This window comes from Conger conger, chromosome 11 (assembly GCF_963514075.1).
Source record: "Conger conger chromosome 11, fConCon1.1, whole genome shotgun sequence".
NCBI classification, from domain to species: Eukaryota; Metazoa; Chordata; class Actinopteri; order Anguilliformes; family Congridae; genus Conger; species Conger conger.
In genome coordinates this window covers 35,819,598-35,839,772 of record NC_083770.1, presented here as the reverse complement: position 1 = coordinate 35,839,772, position 20,175 = coordinate 35,819,598, and the positions used below count along the sequence as shown (strand labels likewise).

The 20,175-nt window shown below is 44.0% G+C and overlaps 1 protein-coding gene across 6 annotated transcripts in view; it reads left to right on the top strand.

Annotated features, from left to right (window-relative positions):
• Nucleotides 1-18,398, top strand: part of ehmt1a (euchromatic histone-lysine N-methyltransferase 1a) — a 43,353-nt gene extending 24,955 nt beyond the window's left edge. For all 6 annotated transcript variants that reach the window (XM_061260094.1, XM_061260093.1, XM_061260097.1 and 3 more), the window contains 19 exons: nucleotides 27-263; nucleotides 1,983-2,128; nucleotides 2,646-2,789; nucleotides 3,219-3,445; nucleotides 5,226-5,408; nucleotides 5,655-5,737; nucleotides 6,109-6,215; nucleotides 7,376-7,498; nucleotides 7,908-8,009; nucleotides 8,291-8,395; nucleotides 8,600-8,754; nucleotides 9,180-9,347; nucleotides 9,861-10,005; nucleotides 11,977-12,054; nucleotides 12,737-12,852; nucleotides 13,843-13,929; nucleotides 14,897-14,975; nucleotides 16,579-16,754; nucleotides 17,288-18,398. In XM_061260094.1, the coding sequence (XP_061116078.1) occupies nucleotides 27-263; nucleotides 1,983-2,128; nucleotides 2,646-2,789; nucleotides 3,219-3,445; nucleotides 5,226-5,408; nucleotides 5,655-5,737; nucleotides 6,109-6,215; nucleotides 7,376-7,498; nucleotides 7,908-8,009; nucleotides 8,291-8,395; nucleotides 8,600-8,754; nucleotides 9,180-9,347; nucleotides 9,861-10,005; nucleotides 11,977-12,054; nucleotides 12,737-12,852; nucleotides 13,843-13,929; nucleotides 14,897-14,975; nucleotides 16,579-16,754; nucleotides 17,288-17,474 (2,648 nt within the window). In that variant the 3' untranslated portion in view covers nucleotides 17,475-18,398. The remainder of the gene's footprint in view (nucleotides 1-26; nucleotides 264-1,982; nucleotides 2,129-2,645; nucleotides 2,790-3,218; nucleotides 3,446-5,225; nucleotides 5,409-5,654; nucleotides 5,738-6,108; nucleotides 6,216-7,375; nucleotides 7,499-7,907; nucleotides 8,010-8,290; nucleotides 8,396-8,599; nucleotides 8,755-9,179; nucleotides 9,348-9,860; nucleotides 10,006-11,976; nucleotides 12,055-12,736; nucleotides 12,853-13,842; nucleotides 13,930-14,896; nucleotides 14,976-16,578; nucleotides 16,755-17,287) is intronic.
• The last annotated feature ends 1,777 nt before the right edge of the window (nucleotides 18,399-20,175 follow it).

Below are 20,175 nucleotides of genomic sequence, written 5' to 3'. Positions count from 1 at the left end.
TGCTCTGTCTCTTTTCCCGGCCTCAGAAGCCCATTCTGAAGAAGGCATTAATAATGGATCCACAGAACCAGAGGCCCAAGCTGAAGCAGGCATGAATACTGGATCCACAGAGCCAGAGGTCCAGACTGAAGCAGGGATTAACAATGGATTCATAGAACCAGAGTCCCAGGCTGAAGCAGACATTCATAATGGATACACTGAGTTGCCGCTAGACTCCCTGGATCTTAAAGCCCAGGAGGAACTGTTCTCTGCTCAGCAAGAAGGTGGGGGAGGACTTGAGGGACTTTCTGTTGCAAATGCTGCATATGGGCCAAATATTTCACACTTTCTTTTGTATTATTTATAAAACAACACATTGATAAGTAATGTGTACATATATAAGCAGCACCAATTCATTCTTGAAGTATTTATAGTTCTTATTTATTATTCTATTGCTGTTGGGCAGCAATCCATTTTTGATTAAAATGAATAATGTTGCTACTTTTTCAGTATGCTTCTCAATCAGCAAAGGGCAAAGAGTACTGTAGGTGGGATGCATTTGGCATGCAACTGGGCCTCCAGTTAAATGGCTCTGCACAATGAGTCATGGGAGTTGTATTTCACACTAATGACTGCCTGGTCTTTAGTTGTTTGGGGCTGAAGAGTGGTTTCCATGAAGTTCTGAATTGGCCTTGATAGTTGTTGTGTTCAATTTGGTCTCTCATATCATCTATTGAAGTTAAAAAATATGCTTTAATATATGAGGATTTTATTGTATGGTATTGTATTCATTTGAACTTGGAAAATGAGCACAGAATGAGGTTGAATTCTCTGCTGTGGATAAAGGCATGTAGTTACACCAAAGGCCGAGACTGGTTGGGCTCCCCCTGGTGGTAGTAGTCATCTTTCATTATTGGTGATAAGTGTTTATTTACTTACAGGTTCAGTCGACTCCTAACAGATGCATTATCCAATGGACGCAAGGTGCACATTTTCTGCTGTTTTTACAACAGTGTTGCTTTCTAATTGCTATTGTAAGTCTTTGAGTTTGTGAACCGCATTGTGACAATGACAGCACCCTATTTCCCATTTCAATCCTCTGTATGCATAATCTTGTAAGAGAGATGGTGATATAGCTACACGTTGGTGTGGCGTGAACTAGACGCGTAAACAAATGGAGCTGCTTAGTGAACTTTTGGTTTGAGTTAGTGAACTGGTTTCAATCAGTCTTAGCCCATTTTTTTTTGAGCGATGATGAAAAGATTGGTGGTTTGATTTGCATTCTGGTTACTGGTATAGGATGAAACTTTGTTCTTTTGAAAGTGTCAGCGTCTGTGTAGTAATAAAATGTGAAATTGCAAAGCCTAACAGTAAACCTGCCCATTGAGGAGAGTGGAGGTGTGTGTGTGGGGGGTGGGGGGGAGCAGTGTGTACTTACTTAATGACTGGTGACCTCTGTTTAGACTCCCTTGTAGGCTGATTTTGGTTGTGCCACTGTGCTATGGACTGTAGCCTATTCTGAATTCAACACACTGTCTGGATTCAAAGAATACTTCCCCCTGGTGGAACATCTAGAAAATACATTGAGATAAAACTCCCCCAGTGAAAGTTACCACATCAACAGTTGCGAGGAATTTGTGCATGTGCTTGCTCATGAAATAAAATTAAACCCAAGTATACACACATTAATTTCAAAAGGGCTATACTTGGTCTCTTTTGGCATGCATGTCAGCAGTGTGGCTGGAGCCATCAAGGTTTTCTAATTCAATGTGCAAAGCATGTGTACATTGCACGTTGATTTAGAAAACCTTGACTACAGTTAGAACAAACAAAAATATGCCGTTTAACTGTGAAACATTCGCTTCATTCTGTGGACTTAAAATTGATTCCTGCGTCTTGCTATATGATATGTTCGAAATAATGCAAATGCTCAGAAGCTTGCATGACTGTTAGTAATGATGATGACTGTTGGTGATTGGGAGAGGTACGGTTTGTGTGCTCAGGTGAGTGTGCGGGTGAGGAGATCTCAGAGACGGACACCGGACAGGAGCTGCCCCTCTGCAGCTGCCGTATGGAGACGCCTCGGAGACGGGAGATCCTCAGCATGGTGCGTCGGAGGTGCATGGCCACCGAGAACACGGATGGGCAGGTACAACACTGCACCCTCATCGGCCTGGGACATTGGCACTGAAAGCCTCTCTTCTGTAAGAGCAGTTCCTCTTACTGAAACTCGGATATTAGCACCACACCCTCTACTACTGCTCATGAGTACACTTTTTCCATTCCCGCTCTCTTTATGTAATGCCCGATTACATTTTCTCTCTGCGTCTCATTAGTTATCCATCTCTCTCTATCTGTTTATCTCCTCCAAATTTGTGCTCATGATAATAGAAGTGATGCATAATATGTAGATTTAAATGTGTCAGCTTTCAGACTCGACAACAATTCAATATGAAGAAAAACAAAACGCGCACAATGAATATTGTCAATCATTTTGGCCCCAAAATATTATGAGAATATGCGCTTTTCTTTCAACGTCAATGTTTTGATTATTGAATGAGAGATTTTCCATGAGCTACAGTGTGCAGACGTTTTTTCCCGTTGATTTTGGTTCTATATTGGATGTGCAGGTTCTTGGTTTACTTCTGTCTTTCTTGCACGTGCAGCTGAGCCGGTGTCAGAATGCTGCTGTGAAGCATGAGATGATGCGGCCCTCCAACGCTGTGTCTCTGCTGGTCCTGTGTGAGGTCCACCGGGCCGGCATGGTCCAGCACCAGTGCTGCCCGGGCTGCGGGTTCTTCTGCAGGGCGGTGGGTGACTGCTGTTCAACCGGCCAATGCATTACTAACATATATCCCAAACATTATGGTGCCTTCAAACATTAATATGTCCCAACCATTATAGTGCCTTCAAACATTAATATGTCCCAAACATTATTGTGCCTTGAAACATTAATATGTCCCAAATATTATCGGGGGACTATGCTGTGATCTCTACATGGGGAAACAAAATGATCTAAAAATGCCCTTTAATAAAATGTGAGTTGTTTGATTATGGATGTAATATTGTGGAGTACAGAAATAAAGTCATTAATACAGAGCCAAATCACAAAAGATATGTCTGTCAGACATGCGTATGGAGCTCACTGTGTTCACTGTTGGGCAGAATCTAAGGACCGATAGATGAAGAGATGGATAGATGAGAGGAAAAGATGTGTGATTGCTCTGCCACCGTCACAGGGGACCTTCATGGAGTGTCAGCCGGGCAGAAACATCTCTCACCGTTTCCACGCCGACTGCGCCTCGATGATGAGGGGCCAAAGCTTCTGCCCACACTGCGGGGAGGACGCGGGCAAGGCCCAGGAGGTCACCGTGGCCAAGGCCGACACCACCTCCACCGTGCCCCTCCACCTCGGGCCGGACACGCCCGGCCCTCTCGAGGGCAAGGCGGACACCACCAGCGGAGGGTACGCCCACGTCGGGCGAGGGTGGGGAATGCACTGTTAGTGTTTGTTTAAAGGCCCACGCACATCAGCGTTTTCCTCCTGGATTTAGTGTGTAAAAACGCCCACAAAACGGTCACAAAGATCAGTGACATAGGTTTTTTTTTAAATGTCCCTAACCCTGCCCTGAGAGCCCTTCCCCTTCCGCCTCCTGTGGTCAGCTCTCTGTGTGAACATTTAGCAACGTCATCCGATAATTACGCAAAAACATACGTCATGTTTTGACCATGGAAAAATAAGTTAGACTGAAAAAATGCATACTTCTACCAAAATTGGCATCGTTTTACTTGTATCAGTATGGAAAACAAACAGATCCAGCATGATATGAAAAGCTCAAAAACATAAGCTTTTCATAAAAAAACATGCATATGGGGCTTTAATGTCATCATATTTCAATCACTCAGTGGATCAAAGAGATATTACATTTTCCTTTCAGGCAGTTTCTTTTTGAAGATAATTATGGCAGACCATTTGCAATTAAAATTTTTTTTTTTTTAAGGAATAAAGTATATTTCTGTAGTCCTACAACAGAAATCCAGCAAAAATACTTAATACAGAACATCCCAGTGTGGCCTACCCATGCAGTGATTAAATGATGTAACAATTACAGTAATTATAATAAATGGTGCAATGCATAACAGTGAAGATATTCAGCAGGTAAGCAGCTGAAAACAAGTTATTAGTATTCATTACTCTTAATTATAATCAAATTAACTTTTTTTCTAGGCTTAAATGTAATTTTGCTGATTTTTTTACTAAATATTTTTACAAAACAATTTGATGACTGGTTGCTATGCGCATTGCCTTTGCCAGCAGTCATACTACCATGCATCCTGCTTCTGCCGAATGGCTGCTGTGGGCTTGGTCAGTACTTGGATGGGAGACCTCCTGGGAAAACTTAGTTGCTGCTGGAAGTGGTGTTGGTCGGCCAGTAGGGGGTGGTCTTCCCTCTGGGCGAATAAAATAAAAACCCCAGTGTCCCAGTGCAGTGATGGGGATGCTGTGCTGTAGGAGACACAGTCTTTTGGATAAGACGTTAAACCAAGGTCTTCACTTACACACAAAATGACTGCTGTTGCGGGTGCTGCACATTGGTGGTGGTTGAGGAGAGTTCCTCCCTCATCACTGTACAAAGCTTTCAGTATAAGAAAAGCACTGTATAAATGCAAGGAATTATTATAGTGAATTACTGATCATTGCAAAGACCAGCAGACTGTCTTATGGTTAGGCTGGGTGGGGACAAATCAAAAGTACATTTATTTTTGTTAAATTATTATGTTAAATAGTTTTGATTTCATTAGATTTTTCTGAGTTTAAAAGTTCCCATTCGTTTGAGTTCCTGAGCATTTATCCTGCCCCAAAATGACACTAACGTAAATTGAGTTATGCAGTTTGCATAGTTAATCCTTGTTAAACTCTGATCTGAAAATCCAAAAGGATTACACCAAATAACACTGTGTGTCAGCAAACATAAATGCTTGGTGCCTTTACTGAGAAAATGATCCCTATTAACACTGCCATTCTAAATTAACCTTTTCAATCGGTATAGTGGTTTCACCAGCTCCAATCATGCAGTTTGTGTCATTATAGTTATTCTTGTGAATCTTTTCCTGGAATTGCGGAGGCATCAATGGGAATTCCACTGTAAAACAACGTTTAGTTCTTTTCACTGATGAAAGCGTAACTGATGTAGCACACAGCCTTCTGGTTGGTAACTGAGAGGTTCCTGTGTCTGTGTCCTCAGCCCACCCTGCCTCCAGCTGTCTGGCGAGGAGATCACAGAGGGAACCTCGCCCTCGCCCTCAGAAACACCAAATGTGTCTCCCTCCCCCTGTGGCTCCCAGATGGGGGCTCTGGCATTAGTGGGGGGGCTGGAACCAGCTAAAGAGAGCCTGGAGAATATCCTCCTGGCCCTGGATGCAGAGAAGTATGTATTCCATCAATATTATTCGGTCCAATTTCTATATTGAGAATACTATTCTTCCTTAAAGACCTAAACCCTAAAGGCCTGTGCCCAGCTGTACCCTCAAGGCCTGTACCCATCTCCACCCTAAACGCCTGTACCCATCTCTTCCTACTCGGAAGGCCTGTAACCAGTTATACCCTGAAGGCTGGTACCTAGCTCTATCTGAAAGACCTGGTAACATTTGTCACCTGCTGCTTTTCATTTTAGGCCAAAGAAGCTGAGGTTTCACCCGAAGCAGCTGTACCTCTCTGCCAAACAAGGGGAGATCCAGAAGGTCCTGCTAATGCTGGGTAAAAAGGACACTAGCCTGCTGACATCTGGGATGGGGTCAAGGGTTTCAGTTTTAGGCAGGTTCCTGTACTGGAACATGTACAACTGCTGATTGATGTACCATTTAGGCTGACTAACTGCTGTTACAACATAAGTGGGTCTTGTGGAAAATGTTTCTGTTAAACGCTTTTATTTTGGCACAGATTTTCTACTTGATTCCCAAGTTGGCATTTCTGTACCCATTTAATTACTGTGTTTTTTGTCCCAGTGTTTTTTTATTCAAATTGCCCTACATTCCTATAGATCTGAGCATCTGCTCTGCTTTGCTGATGGTGGCGGGGATGATGATGATGATGATGATGAGTCTCTGCGTGTTTTTGTTTTGCTTCAGTGGACGGGCTAGATCCAAACTTCAAGATGGAGAACCAGAGCAGACGCACTCCCCTGCATGTGGCTGCCCAGGCTGGCCACCGGGAGATCTGCCACATACTTCTGCAGGTGGAGTAGTGGGTGGGAGGGAGGGGTACAGTGCAGGGGCTGGGAATGAAGGAGGGGTTCAGTGCAGGGGGGTGGGAATGAAGGCGGGTTTTAGTGTGGAGGGTGGGAATGAAGGAGGGATTCAGTGCAGGGGGGTGGGAATGAAGGCGGGTTTTAGTGTGGGGGGGTGGGAATGAAGGAGGGATTCAGTGCAGGGGGTGGGAATGAAGGAGGGATTCAGTGCAGGGGGTGGGAATGAAGGAGGGATTCAGTGCAGGGGGTGGGAATGAAGGAGGAATTCAGTGCAGGGGGTGGGAATGAAGGCGGGATTCAGTGCAGGGGGTGGGAATGAAGGAGGGATTCAGTGCAGGGGGTGGGAATGAAGGCGGGTTTTAGTGTGGGGGGGTGGGAATGAAGGAGGGATTCAGTGTAGGGGGTGGGAATGAAGGAGGGATTCAGTGCAGGGGGTGGGAATGAAGGCGGGTTTTTAGTGTGGGGGGTGGGAATGAAGGAGGGATTCAGTGCAGGGGGTGGGAATGAAGGAGGGATTCAGTGCAGGGGGTGGGAATGAAGGCGGGATTCAGTGCAGGGGGTGGGAATGAAGGCGGGATTCAGTGCAGGGGGTGGGAATGAAGGCGGGTTTTAGTGTGGGGGGGTGGGAATGAGGGAGGGATTCAGTGCAGGGGGTGGGAATGAAGGAGGGATTCAGTGCAGGGGGTGGGAATGAAGGCGGGTTTTTAGTGTGGGAGGGTGGGAATGAAGGAGGGATGCAGTGCAGGGGGTGGGAATGAAGGAGGGATTCAGTGCAGCAGGTGGGAATGAAGGAGGGTTTCAGTACAGCGGGTGGGAATAAGGGAGGAGTACCCTTTTTTGGGGCAGGGGGGTGTACAGTGTGGGTGGGGCAGGAGGGAGCTAGGGAGGCAAGTTTGATTTATTTTCTGGCCACGATTTTGAATGGCTGCAGCTCTTGGCATGCCTCTATGGAATGTATTGTATTGAACTTGTAAGGTTCATCACCACTGTAATGACATTTTTGTTGTGCTCTACTGTTTACATTTTACACAGATTTACATTTCAACGATGGTAGTTATATGAAGTGAATGATGGTGTTATATGTGCTGGTTACATCTTACATCTTTCAAAACACCATACATTTCTAAAAGAACCTCTGGCCTCTGCAGGCTGGTGCTAACCTGGACATGTGTGACGGTGACCAGAGGACCTCTCTGATGCTTGCCTGTGAAAACAACCACCTGGAGACTGTCAAGTACCTGTTGAGGGCAGGGGCCATCACCAGCCACAAGGTGAGTGGACGGCCTGGAAACCCCTATCCACCCACCCACCCCCCACACAAACCCTTGACACAGGTGTGCACTTTCACACAGACCTGGGTTTACCCGCAGGACACATGAATGTTTGCACTCCCACAGAATCTAAGCCCTGGAGTTCTCTTCTGTCAACCTGAAAAATAACTATCACCTACATATCCAGAATAGTTTTTTTTATTATATATAGAATTTGCACCCTTAAACTAAATATTTAGTGTATGAAATTAACTGTTCAGTTTGAAACCCCACAAAAAGAGTTTGATTGGAGTAAACCAGGATGCTGATGTCCAACCAAACTGTCCCCTGGGGGGGATTTTTTGGGCTCCTTTTATGGGAATGAAATGAATTATGTGGTGATATAGCTAAGCTCTCCCTGCTCTCTCAGGACCTGGATGGCTCCACCTGTCTGCACCTTGCTGCTAAAATGGGGCAGTACAGTGTTGTGCAACATCTCCTATCCACTGGTCTGATCGACATCAACTGCCAGGTAATCACACCTCCCTGCCCTGCTGTAGGTTGGCAGGAAATTGTTCATAATACTTTGTGCTATGGCACTGATCAGTCCACCAAACTAGAAGTAACATAAACAATTCCACCTTTCCGAGCAATGTATTACACAATACATACTGTAGATTATCTCTGCTTGAATGTTTGCACCATGGTACATTTTGATTTCACTTCCACTGTTGCAAGCAGTTCAGATTTCTGAACGATGCCTGTTCCTGAATATGTATCCCTAATGGACCTACTGTGTGTCATTGGTTTCAGGACGATGGTGGCTGGACTCCTATTATCTGGGCAACAGAGTACAAACACGTGGACCAGGTCAAGCTGCTGCTGTCCAGAGGGGCTGACATCAACATCAGAGACAAAGTCAGACTTTGTGCCATCCTGCATCACTACAATGCACTGCCTTATTTAAACCAAGTTAGAGTGACTATATTAACAAGAGCTGAATGGTTGATAGAGATTTCATAATTTTAGGAGCTGTTAAATGTTAAATGCATCTTACTAATGTACCAGGTTTTATTAAATGTCTGCTGCTGCCATTGTTTAATTGTGACCTTACCGATGTAGGAAGAGAACACCTGCCTTCACTGGGCAGCGTTTTCGGGCTCTGTGGACATTGGTCAGATGCTGCTGGATGCGCGGTGTGACCTCAACGCGGTCAACGTCCATGGTGATTCGCCATTGCACATTGCAGCTCGGGAGAACCGGCTGGAGTGCGTGATGTGAGTAGAAGTCAGAGGGCGGGTTTTAGATTTTTTAGATGGTCAACTCTGAGATCTCTGATCAGCCATTGGGATCCATATTTGAATTCTTCATAAGTTAGCAAAAAAAGGAGAAATCCAATGCGTTATGAACTGTCCTCAGTATTTTCCTGAGAGTCAAAGACCCTTAGTTGGCCTTATATTAATAACTATTAAAAGAAAAATGCTAGATTGATATCTCTCCTTTTCCTACCTTGACTGGTTTAGTGGTATAGGAGGGATCTCACAGAAGCAGATCATGGTTAATGTGTGCGTACATTTCATATTTGGCAGTAAATGGTCACATTTATGAATAAAGCACTGAGTGGATATCCGTTGAGAAGTCTTTCAGGCCACGGACTGCAGCCTTGCGGTGAGCGATGTTCTCCCACCCCCCCTTGCAACAGGCTCTTCCTCTCACGGGGTGCAAACGTGAACCTGAAGAACCAAGAGGGAGAGACTCCCCTGGAGTGCTGCATTCATGGCTCCAAGGTGTGGGCCGACCTGCTGACCAATAAGAAGCTGAGGGAGGCGGGGAGTATCCATGGCAACCACAGAGAGAGGGTCCTTAATAGGTAGAGATGCTTCTTGATGTGGTGTTTGTGTTAGCACAGTGCTGGTGTGTTTGTGCATGTATGTGTGCATGTAGGCACACATGGATACGTTTGTGTGTGTGAGTACCAGTTGAATCTCGCTGTAGGCAGAATGAGGAGAATCATTTCCTGTGTTTTCAATCACTGTGTCCATTAATTATTGTTTGAAGGCTAGGCTTATTTCATGTGCACTTTTGGAGGTTTATGTGTGATGCCTCATGGCTTCTGAGAGCAGAACATGCAGACAATGGGTCAATAGCCAAGGTTGCAGGAAAGCATTTTCATTGCAGCTGTTTTGCTGTTAAAAGACTCAGACAAAAGAATGTACTAGACCAAATGTAGAGAATGACATGCGTTCAGTAAAAATACTGTTCTGTATCTACAGTATGGGCTTCCAGGTTACACACTACCAGAGGGGACATCGACAATGACCTTGAAGTGCATACTGGAGTCACTCCAGGTTTAACGGTCACTTTGTGTGTCCCCTTCTTTCAGGGACATCTCCCAGGGGTACGAGAGGATCCCTGTCCCATGTGTGAACGGGGTGGACAGCGAGCCCTGTCCCGAAGACTTCAAATACATCCCGGAGAGCTGCGTCACCTCCCCGATGAACATCGACAGGAACATCACACACTTACAGGTCAGCCCCTGAACATGTGTAGAGGGAGAGGAACATCACACACTTACAGGTCAGCCCCTGAACATGTGTAGAGGGAGAGGAACATCACGCTCTTACAGGTCAGCCCCTGAACATGTGTAGAGGGAGAGGAACATCACGCTCTTACAGGTCAGCCCCTGAACATGTGTAGAGGGACAGGAACATCACACACTTACAGGTCAGCCCCTGAACATGTGTAGAGGGAGAGGAACATCACGCTCTTACAGGTCAGCCCCTGAACATGTGTATAGGGAGAGGAACATCACGCTCTTACAGGTCAGCCCATGATCATGTGTAGAGGGACAGGAACATCACACACTTACAGGTCAGCCCCTGAACATGTGTAGAGGGAGAGGAACATCCCACACTTACAGGTCAGCCCCTGAACATGTGTAGAGGGAGAGGAACATCACGCTCTTACAGGTCAGCCCCTGAACGTGTGTAGAGGGACAGGAACATCACACACTTACAGGTCAGCCCCTGAACATGTGTAGAGGGACAGGACCATCACACACTTACAGGTCAGCCCCTGAACATGTGTAGAGGGACAGGAACATCACACACTTACAGGTCAGCCCCTGAACATGTGTAGAGGGACAGGAACATCCCACACTTACAGGTCAGCCCCTGAACATGTGTAGAGGGAGAGGAACATCACTTACATGAGCCTGCTGGCTACAGTCCTCTCAGCTTGCATATGAGCTAACCTTTTGGCAGGTCTCTTGTGAAAAGTATTTAATGCAGAAGCCATGGTTAAATACAGTTAAAGTAGAAGTTTATATGATAAATAGGCCGATAAATAGACTGCCTGAAAAGGCACTGCGTTCAGTTTTGTAAACCTTGAACCTCTCAGCTTCGACCGACACAATTAGCCCTTGTAAAGGAGAAAACGAGGATAAAAAAGTACTTGCGCTGTGTAGTGTGAGGTGAGGGTGAGGACCAAGCATTTCATTATTCAGATGCCTCATTATATTTCTTACCATCTATTCTACCCTTTCTTCACACTGGCCTAGGAGCCTTTTCTCATTTGTTTTTCTCCTCACTGGGGAGTTTTTACCTCATTTGCTTGCTTTTTAGGGGTTCATATCAGTTTCTGCCCAATTTCCCTTCTGTTTTTTCTCTGACATTTGTCTGTATAAAGCACGATATGTGTCAGTTGTGTTTGGTACCTGTTTCTCAGTCAAATAGCTTGGGCATGTTTAGCACCCTCTGGGATCTGCCGTCTTTTTGACAGATTTACTAAGGAAACCGTCGCAGAACAAAAACAGTCTCTGGATACCGGTTCATTTCCGGTCGCAGATACAGACACGTTAATGAAAAATTTACAAAGTTAATGCAGTCAAATAAATGAAATGCCCTCATTTGCAATTTTACGGCAGGAGACACCCATAAAAAGGGACTTAAAGTATATGGGAGGCTTGCATGTTGAAATTGCAAGGCACTAAGAAAAGGATGCAAAGCAACCAGGCACAAGTAGCGAGGGAACCATAAGAAAAATAATACTTAGTGAAGGGAAATATATCTAGAGTAATGAGGTACAGTAGCTAGCCACAGCTTCACGCTTTTTTACAGCATAGGAATACAACACCGAAAAATATATGATATGACCATATATTACAATGAATGCATTCTTTAGCAAATGAGAATATTTAATTGGCCTAATTTACATAATATCCTCCCTGTTTCAGAAAGTTCTCTCCACGTGTGGGTATGCATGAACAGATCTACCTATGTGTCAGCAGGAAAGTTGCAGAGGGACCTAATCCTCGCAAATGACATCCGAATAATGATTATGACCCATTGCAACTGTTGAGTAAATCCCACATAGATATTTCTGTGTAAACTGCTTGTACTTTGGAAAAGCAGTCACCATCCTTTAGTAAATCTGGCCCTTTGTTCCCAGTCTCTTAGTCGTCTTAAATGTCTGGTTATAACTTTCCCTCTCTTTTTCAGTACTGTGCGTGCAAGGATGACTGCTCGTCCAACAGCTGTATGTGTGGTCAGCTAAGTCTCCACTGTTGGTATGACAAGGTAAGCACACTCCCCCAAACATCAATGGCCTAGAGCACACTATTAAAGACAGAATTCTATTACGCAGGTCAGATATAGAGCCATTTTCAAAAGCAGTGTATGCTGGAAAGCACTGTCATCCCTCAGGTCAAGTTGAGGCTTTAGTAGCACAAATTGTTTTCATGGCAGTAATGCTCAATTTTAATTTGGAGTGGTACAGGGCTACAATGTGACATTCAAATTATTTGTCTTTGTGAACACTCATAGTCACAAAAAACATTAATCTGAAGTAGATATTATAACCTAGCCCAAATGTATTAACTTTGGAATAATATCAAAATTATGATTCTTTGCCAATAAGAGAATACATTATCTTATGCTACGGAAAGACTATAATAACTAAATGCACATCCTTAATGGATGGAGGGTGGTCATTTGGATAGATAATTAAGATTGTAATCATTACTTTCACAGACATTAGTTAAATCAGGTGTGGACTATTAATGAAAGCATTGAGTTGCATTTTTTACCTCATTACACTCATATGAGACTGTAAATGACCAGATGTTTGTTTCATTGGTTTTCGTACAGCTCGTAAAATGTTTTTTGGGGGAGATTTGAGGCTCAGGGACCACCCCACCACCCCCTCGTTGACCCCTGCGGTTGTTTCAGTTGGACACTCTTTGGCTTTTGTTTTGTCCAGGACGGTCGCCTGCTTCGTGAGTTCAGCTGGGAGGAGCCCCCGCTCATTTTTGAGTGCAACCATGCCTGCTCCTGCTGGAGATCCTGCAAGAACCGGGTGGTCCAGAACGGACTGCGGTAACCACATCCGCATGCCCATTGTTGTGTTTCATAGATATGGCAGGAACTAACCACCATGCCACTCATAGTCCTGGTTAACCACACCAACACAGTGGGCACAATCATCACCATCTTCATGGAAACGCCAAGTCATGTACCAGTGAGCTTCACTGACTGACACACTGGCAGTTGTCGTGACATGGCGGTGGGGGGGGGTTAAAGTAGATAAGGTCTGGTGTCAATTCTCAATGATGCCAGTACTGGTGGGGGGGCACATTATTGGCCGTAACCTCACCTAGGTAAGAATGGATTCCGGTTTGTAGAACATCTATACCTCATCACGCACCATTGACCATTGACCCCCTCTGCCAATTACAGTTCCCCAAATCTGCCTGCACGAGCTACACAAGAATTATCCTCCCCAGTTCGTAGTGTGTGAAAGCTCACATTGTGGATTACAGAGTGAAAAGAGGAATCTGTGGAGAGCAAGCCCTTCTCTGTGGTTGCCGTTGTAGCTAGGAGCATGAACACACATGGACCTGCATGTTCCAGACTGCTTGAGAATATATGAAAAATAAAAAAGGCTTAAAAGCAATGCCCCAGTGATTTCAAACATGAATGTCATTGTAGTTATCTCTATAGAATCACCAATCTTACTGTAATCATTTTACAGGATTACTGTGAGATCATAAGGAATTTGTGATATTTAAATGGTTATTATTTATGGCAACTCTGTGGTGCTGCTGCAAACCTCCATATAGGATCATAGTTATGTTTGGTATCACTCAAGTCTGACTTAATATATGTACACACATACAGTATGTAATCTTTGTGGTAGTGTCGTTGTATGTAGCGTGGTTATCTTGGATTGTGATCTGTAGTGATGTGTATTTTATTGTACCACTGTTTTTATTGTAATGTTCCCTTTTGTGATAAAAAGAAACATGAACGTCACGCAGTAGTATTTGCTCGGTGTCTGAGTTTAGTGATCACATGTTCCACCCGCAGGACCTGCCTGCAGCTGTATCGGACCAGGAAGATGGGCTGGGGGGTTCGGGCCCTGCAGGACATCCCGCAGGGGACCTTTGTGTGCGAGTGAGTTCCAGATATATCTTCCCCAAATACTCTGTGTTGCATATAATGTGTTTTTGGGACCACACCGCATAGCTGCTGGAACTCTGATGTTATTATTCCGATTTTTTTTCTGCTTCCAGAAATGTCATTTTTTCTAGTATTTGTTTTTATATTGCTTCAAGGGTAATTACGCTCTAGATCACATCTTTTTAGCTGTAAATGTTTGTATGCCTACTTTATAGTGTAACATTTTAATCCATGCCATTATTTCAACATATCTGAAGTATCATTTTGGCATACAAAACTGGTAGAAAAGTATGTTCTGCTGCCATCTAAAGTTTGTTCTGCAGTCCACTCCGGCCCCACCTCAATTGTGATGTCAGAGTATCCTTAACTTGTTTTCCTTGTTTATCAATAAAGTGATTAATTCACTGAATAGTCAATAGCAACTGGCATAGCTACAGGTAATAGTTTACCAGTGATCTGTGCAACAAGAGCCCATTACCACTCTGCTGGGGTACCAGGCCGGTCAAACAGAACATACAAGTGTACATTGTACAATTCTGCCAAAGTACACTGTGTATTGCAATATTATACGGTATATTGCAAATAGTGAAATATCAACTTTCAAATTCTAAAATAAATTTGTGAATAGTTTCTCCCTTGTATTCAGTCATCATTAAACAGGCATTGTAGTGTTTTGTTTTGAGGTGAGTGTAAATCTGCACAGATCTTTGGTAGGCTTTGAATACATATGAAAACAACGAGTCACTGTTTGCGAACCAGAACAAACAGCTGTACAAGAAGCTGGACATTATCTGATATGCGGCTAGCGACCACACAATCTTTCCTGGTTAATATTTAGCAATACATATTTACCACCATCTGTCGCTGTTATGTGAAAGCCAGAAAGTATGCTTCTTGTCTGGATTGTACCATGAGAAATTGTGGGGGGAGGAAGTTCTGACAGCATGTACCATCCGCGCAGGTACGTGGGGGAGATCATCTCTGACGCAGAGGCTGATGTCAGGGAAAATGACTCCTACCTGTTCAGCTTGGACAGTAAGGTAACTGCTTCCTGATACAAGCATTAACACACAAATGTGCACATACATATCCCTCGCTTTCAGTTTATTTGTTTTTAAGACCTAGGATACTTTCTCTGCTGGGGGTTTTACAATGATTTGGTGAGATGATGCCGCTGGATGCCCTGACACTAAGGGACACTTAGACAGCTCCACTGCTGTTTCTCGGATTCTGTAACTACCAGACACCTGCTGTGTTTCTGAAGAATTTTGCATCTTCACTGTACTTTATTTTTATAGTACTGAACATGGCTTACATTGCAAACTGACTAATTCAAAGCAGTATGTACACTGTTGAACATAAACAATGTTCAACACTGATTTACAATAATTACAACTAGAGTCTTCAACTTATTGCTTATAGCAAAATAGTTGATAGAGTAGCGAGGGGAAAGTAAACTGCCATGATTTTTTACTTTGTGGTATAATTTGTGACACTGCACAGGCCTGAGATTGGTGGCCCATTCATTTTACAGTAACCTTGGAGAGACCACTTTGTGGAGGTTCTCCATCACCGCAGAGCTGCATGGCCTTCAGTCTGATCAGTTTCACTGCCCTTACCCCCTATCTCTTTGTTTGATGACTGTTGCCGTGGTGTTTATAAATAGCCCTGCCATTGCTTATTGACATGGTGAGAGATGTTTTATGAAGCTTATCCTTTTTACGACAAGGCAGTGTATGTTCCTATGCCATCTCTGGTGTGACAAACTGTAGCCACATGTCTTAGTTGTGAAAACACACTTGCATCACTCTATTTGCTGTAAGCCCTGGTCTGCCATCACTCACCTGCTACATAGCTTCCCAGGTCATGTAGAGGAGGCAGAAATTCTTGATACGGTGGTGGATGCTACCTAGCTTTTAGGAAAAGGTGAGTGTTTTTGGGCTGAATGGCCTGTTCATTATGTTATCGTCTAGTTCGGTCCAGTGGAGAACTGGCTTGTCTCAGCCACGCCTGCTGGTGGGGAGAGCAGACGCACCTGGGTTGCGTTAAATAATGTATAATAAATACATAGTAAGTCTGCTCGTCTCTGCCCGTTTCTCCATGTGACAAACAACGGTCAAAATCCCGGAAGTGCTGCATCTCCCTCCCAGGGGAGCATCACGGCGTCTGACAGTTATGCTATTGCTACCTTCCACAAGAGTGATCTTTCAACAGCACGAATCAAACGTCTGAAGAATAATTAGAGAGTTTTGCATTACCGGGGATCGATTCTGCGATCACATCCTGAAATACTGCAGCCCTCCACTACTTCTCTTGGTGATATGCGTAATAGAAAGCTACACTGTTCTGGAACTGAACTGCAGTTACACTGCGGTCAGCAGCCCTGGGATTGTACTCACCTCACTGTGCGTCTGGCAACTCCTCTGGCCAGGTCAGCCTGACCTACTTGCTCATGACGTGTACTTCTGTCATTTGGGAGGGAATGGTTAGAAAAATCGGTCAAACAAAGTAATTACACTGTACCGTGGATTGTGGATGGCGTTTTCATTGTTAAATGGTTAGCTTGCTGGTGCTAATCATTTATTTTGGTCGTTGTGTCAGCATTACCAGATATGTGGCTGCTTTTGTGTCCTCCCCTTGCAGGTGGGAGACATGCACTGCATTGACGCCCGTTTCTACGGAAACGTCAGCAGGTTCATTAACCACATGTGCGAGCCCAACCTGGTCCCCATCCGGGTGTTCACCATCCACCAGGACCTGCGCTTCCCCCATGTGGCCTTCTTCGCCTGCAGGCACATCAGTGCCGGGGACGAGCTGGGGTAAAACTGACCGACAACAGGGAACACGGTCATGAGGCAAACTGCATTCCCTGGCATCAGCGCATACATGTGGGCACTAATGTGCCAACATTAGAGGCCAGTTTATAGGTTAGGCTATGCTGTTGCTTTGTCAGGACAAAGTTGGGGTCAAAGTTTAATACAGTGTAAGTCTCAGTGATGGCCGCAACAGTAATAGTGATGACTACAGATCGTCCATTGTTCTAGTATAAACCAAACGTCTGCAACCAACCATCAAATGTGATCACCGGTGGCGACGATACATCGGCTAACTATAAACTGGCCTTTAGACATGTCAAATGACTTAAATTGGATCTAAATCATGTTTCGCCACACTCAAATATTTGCTTGCAGTCTGCATTTTTAAAAGATGTGTAGTCAAAGTTAATCCGTATTCTGATATGTATTAAGCATATTGTATGCAAAATACAACTCTCAACTGAGTCCTATAAGCCTAAACATGATAACTCCCCATATGATCCTTACTGTGGTTCTCGCTCTGCTCCTCTTGTCAGGTTCGACTATGGCGACCACTTCTGGGAGATCAAAAGCAAGCATTTCAACTGCCAGTGTGGCTCGCTGAAATGCAGGCATAATGAAGCCTCCAGTGCCCAGAGGCAGGCGGACAGCACTCCTGAGGGAAAGCAGCTCGGAGCCCTGCCTGACACCAGCTCCTCCGCCATCCTCTCAAGCCCCTGCTGAGGACCACCTGTCAGTCCAGCAGAACCAGGATCAGCCTCAAGAGCCAGGATCAGCAAACCGAACCATGATCAGCCAGGGATGCAGAATAAGTGATTGTCGGGAGTCGGGATCTGACCGCAGACTTGATAAGTCGGTAGAAGTAGGTTCAACAAGCAGAATCAGGATGGCTTAATGGAATGACAAACAGCTGAAATAACCCGGATCAGACCAAAGAGAGATGAACAGCCAGCATAAATAGCTTCTGCTGGCACAGTCAGGCTCCACCAGCAGAATCAGAATAATCTGTAAAACCAGGACCAGCCACCATAGTCCGCATCTGTCGGCAGAGCAAGGGTCAGCAGCCAGGAGACCCAGAATCAGTAAGGAGAACTAGGATAAGCCCCCAGAATGTCACATAGGACAAATATAATTCCTCTGGCTTTTTGTTTGTATGCAGACTTTAGCATTTTCCATTGCTAAAAACAAAGCAAAGCAACGTGCACCCATCTGAGTAATGGATGCTTTAGAAAAGCATGCAGTGATAGCCACATTTTTTCTTAACCACAAGGAATGCAGCTGTAAAAACAAACCTCTTTGGCTGGACATAAATACTGAACCTTCTTTGTACAAGAACGTTGGTGCTGAGAAAAGTATGTTTTTGTTTTGCTTGTTTTACTTGAGTACGTACACAAAACAAATGAGGGCAAATGTTTTTTAACCTTTTAACTGTGTGCTATCAATTTTTAAGTAGTATTCTGTCCATCTATTATTCCCATTATTTTATACTGATGGTAAAACTACATCATTTCTGACTGTCTGTGATCTTTTGTATCATGTAAACCTCCATGTGAAAACAATTGGGTTACATACAACTGATGAGTGAAATATGATGCTCTGTCCAATTGATTGCATCTTTCTTTTTCAATAAATTTACAGGGAATAGAACGAGTGGTGTATCATTTCCCCATTAACGGTTCCATTGCTGTGGCAACATGCGATTAATAATTGATCAGCATAATTGCTCCAGTAATGGACCTGACAAAAAGCCCAAGATGGACTGGCCCAGACCTCTGGCTATCCTGCCAGTTGCGTAATGCACTAACACCACCACATACCGGCACTGACAGTCTACAAGCTTGACTGTCTTACACAGGAAGTGCAGCTGTGGAAAAAACGCATAGGCTATGCTGTTGCTTCCATCGTCAAATCAGAACGTACTCAGACAGGAGGTGAATCAGGAATAGGGTGAACACAGAAAAATGTATTCAAGTGCAATACCACAATTAATCAAGTGGGTATCTACAATATTGAAATGAATGTTAATACTGTACAATACTGGACTATCAACCCTCAAATGTTTCCTCCTCTTCCTGCAGCTACAAGTAGGGTCTTTTTTCATCTGCAGTCCCTTACTGACCCAGTTGAGCAGTCTATCCTCGATCAGATCACTTCCCACGACAAATTAATGAATTAGCTACACACTCAAACTTTCCCTTGTGGCCTCGCAGAATATTGAAATGTGCTAAGATCTGAGCTGGTTGATTCACTGAGAATTTAATATTATAATGACACACAGAAACAGAGAGACAGGGCAATGTTTCCTGCATAAATATCCGTTGACTCAACTTTCTCATAGCGAGGATCTGAACATACACTTTTTTTTTTGTCTTTGATGTGAATTTGTATGACACACAAGTCCAAAACAAGCTGTGCTTGTTGAGCTTGCCCTAAACATTTCTAATCCCATCTTCAGCATGATACAATGAGTAGGTCAGATTCAGATGATCAGTAAAGTAGGGTCACACAGGCAGGATTCAAGCTTCAATTTGTTGTACTTGGTGTTTTCGTTGAATGCAACTGTAGGCCTAAGTGATGCTGCATTTTTAGGTCCAATGTAAAATAGTTATATTATTAACTTGAGCATTTAAAGCAAAAAGATCGATTTTATTTTTTTTACTGATCATGTGGAACTAGAAGGAACTGTAGCCATTTACTTCAGAATTCCTTATGAATACAGTTGCTTCTTCATAAAAATGTTGCCTGGCAATTGAGATCAGCCAAACTGGCTCAGCTCTCTATGATTAACATAGTTTTGTACTTAAGATTTGGGTAACAATGGAAATTATTTGGTCTGAAAATCTATTTCTGTGTCATATCGCCTGGTTGCTGTGTACTTTTTTCTCATCAATTTCATTGTAGTTCACAAATATCACCTCTAGGAGGAGTAGATGCACAGTTAGTGGTCTTCCACAAATTCTGAAGTCATAAACATGCATCTCTACATCTACATCTGCAGTATTACAGATACAAAATAAACTTTAGTTTGTACTATTTTCTGTTGGCTGGAATGCATTCCACTTACTTACAAAGGTCCCTTTTGTCTTGAACTTCTGGTTTTAAAATGAATGCCTTCCATTAGGTGAAAAAATGAATGAAACTTGCTAGTCAGTGCCACCTGCTGTGCTTTTGGGCTGATAGGAAATCTGTGACTGGGGTGCTGTTTCCATCCCGGTGTCTTTTGACCCCAGGGCCACCCTGGACATAGTGGCTGCACTCCTCCTCACCCCTCAACAGACACCCCCCCCCCCCATTAACCCATGAACACGGCATGTCCAATGAAAATTACAAACAAAATGAAAGATCATTTTGGGCAACCTCTCTGAAAGGGCTCCAGCTAATTCAAAATGCAGCAGCACATCAGCCCAGTGTTAGCTTCACTTCA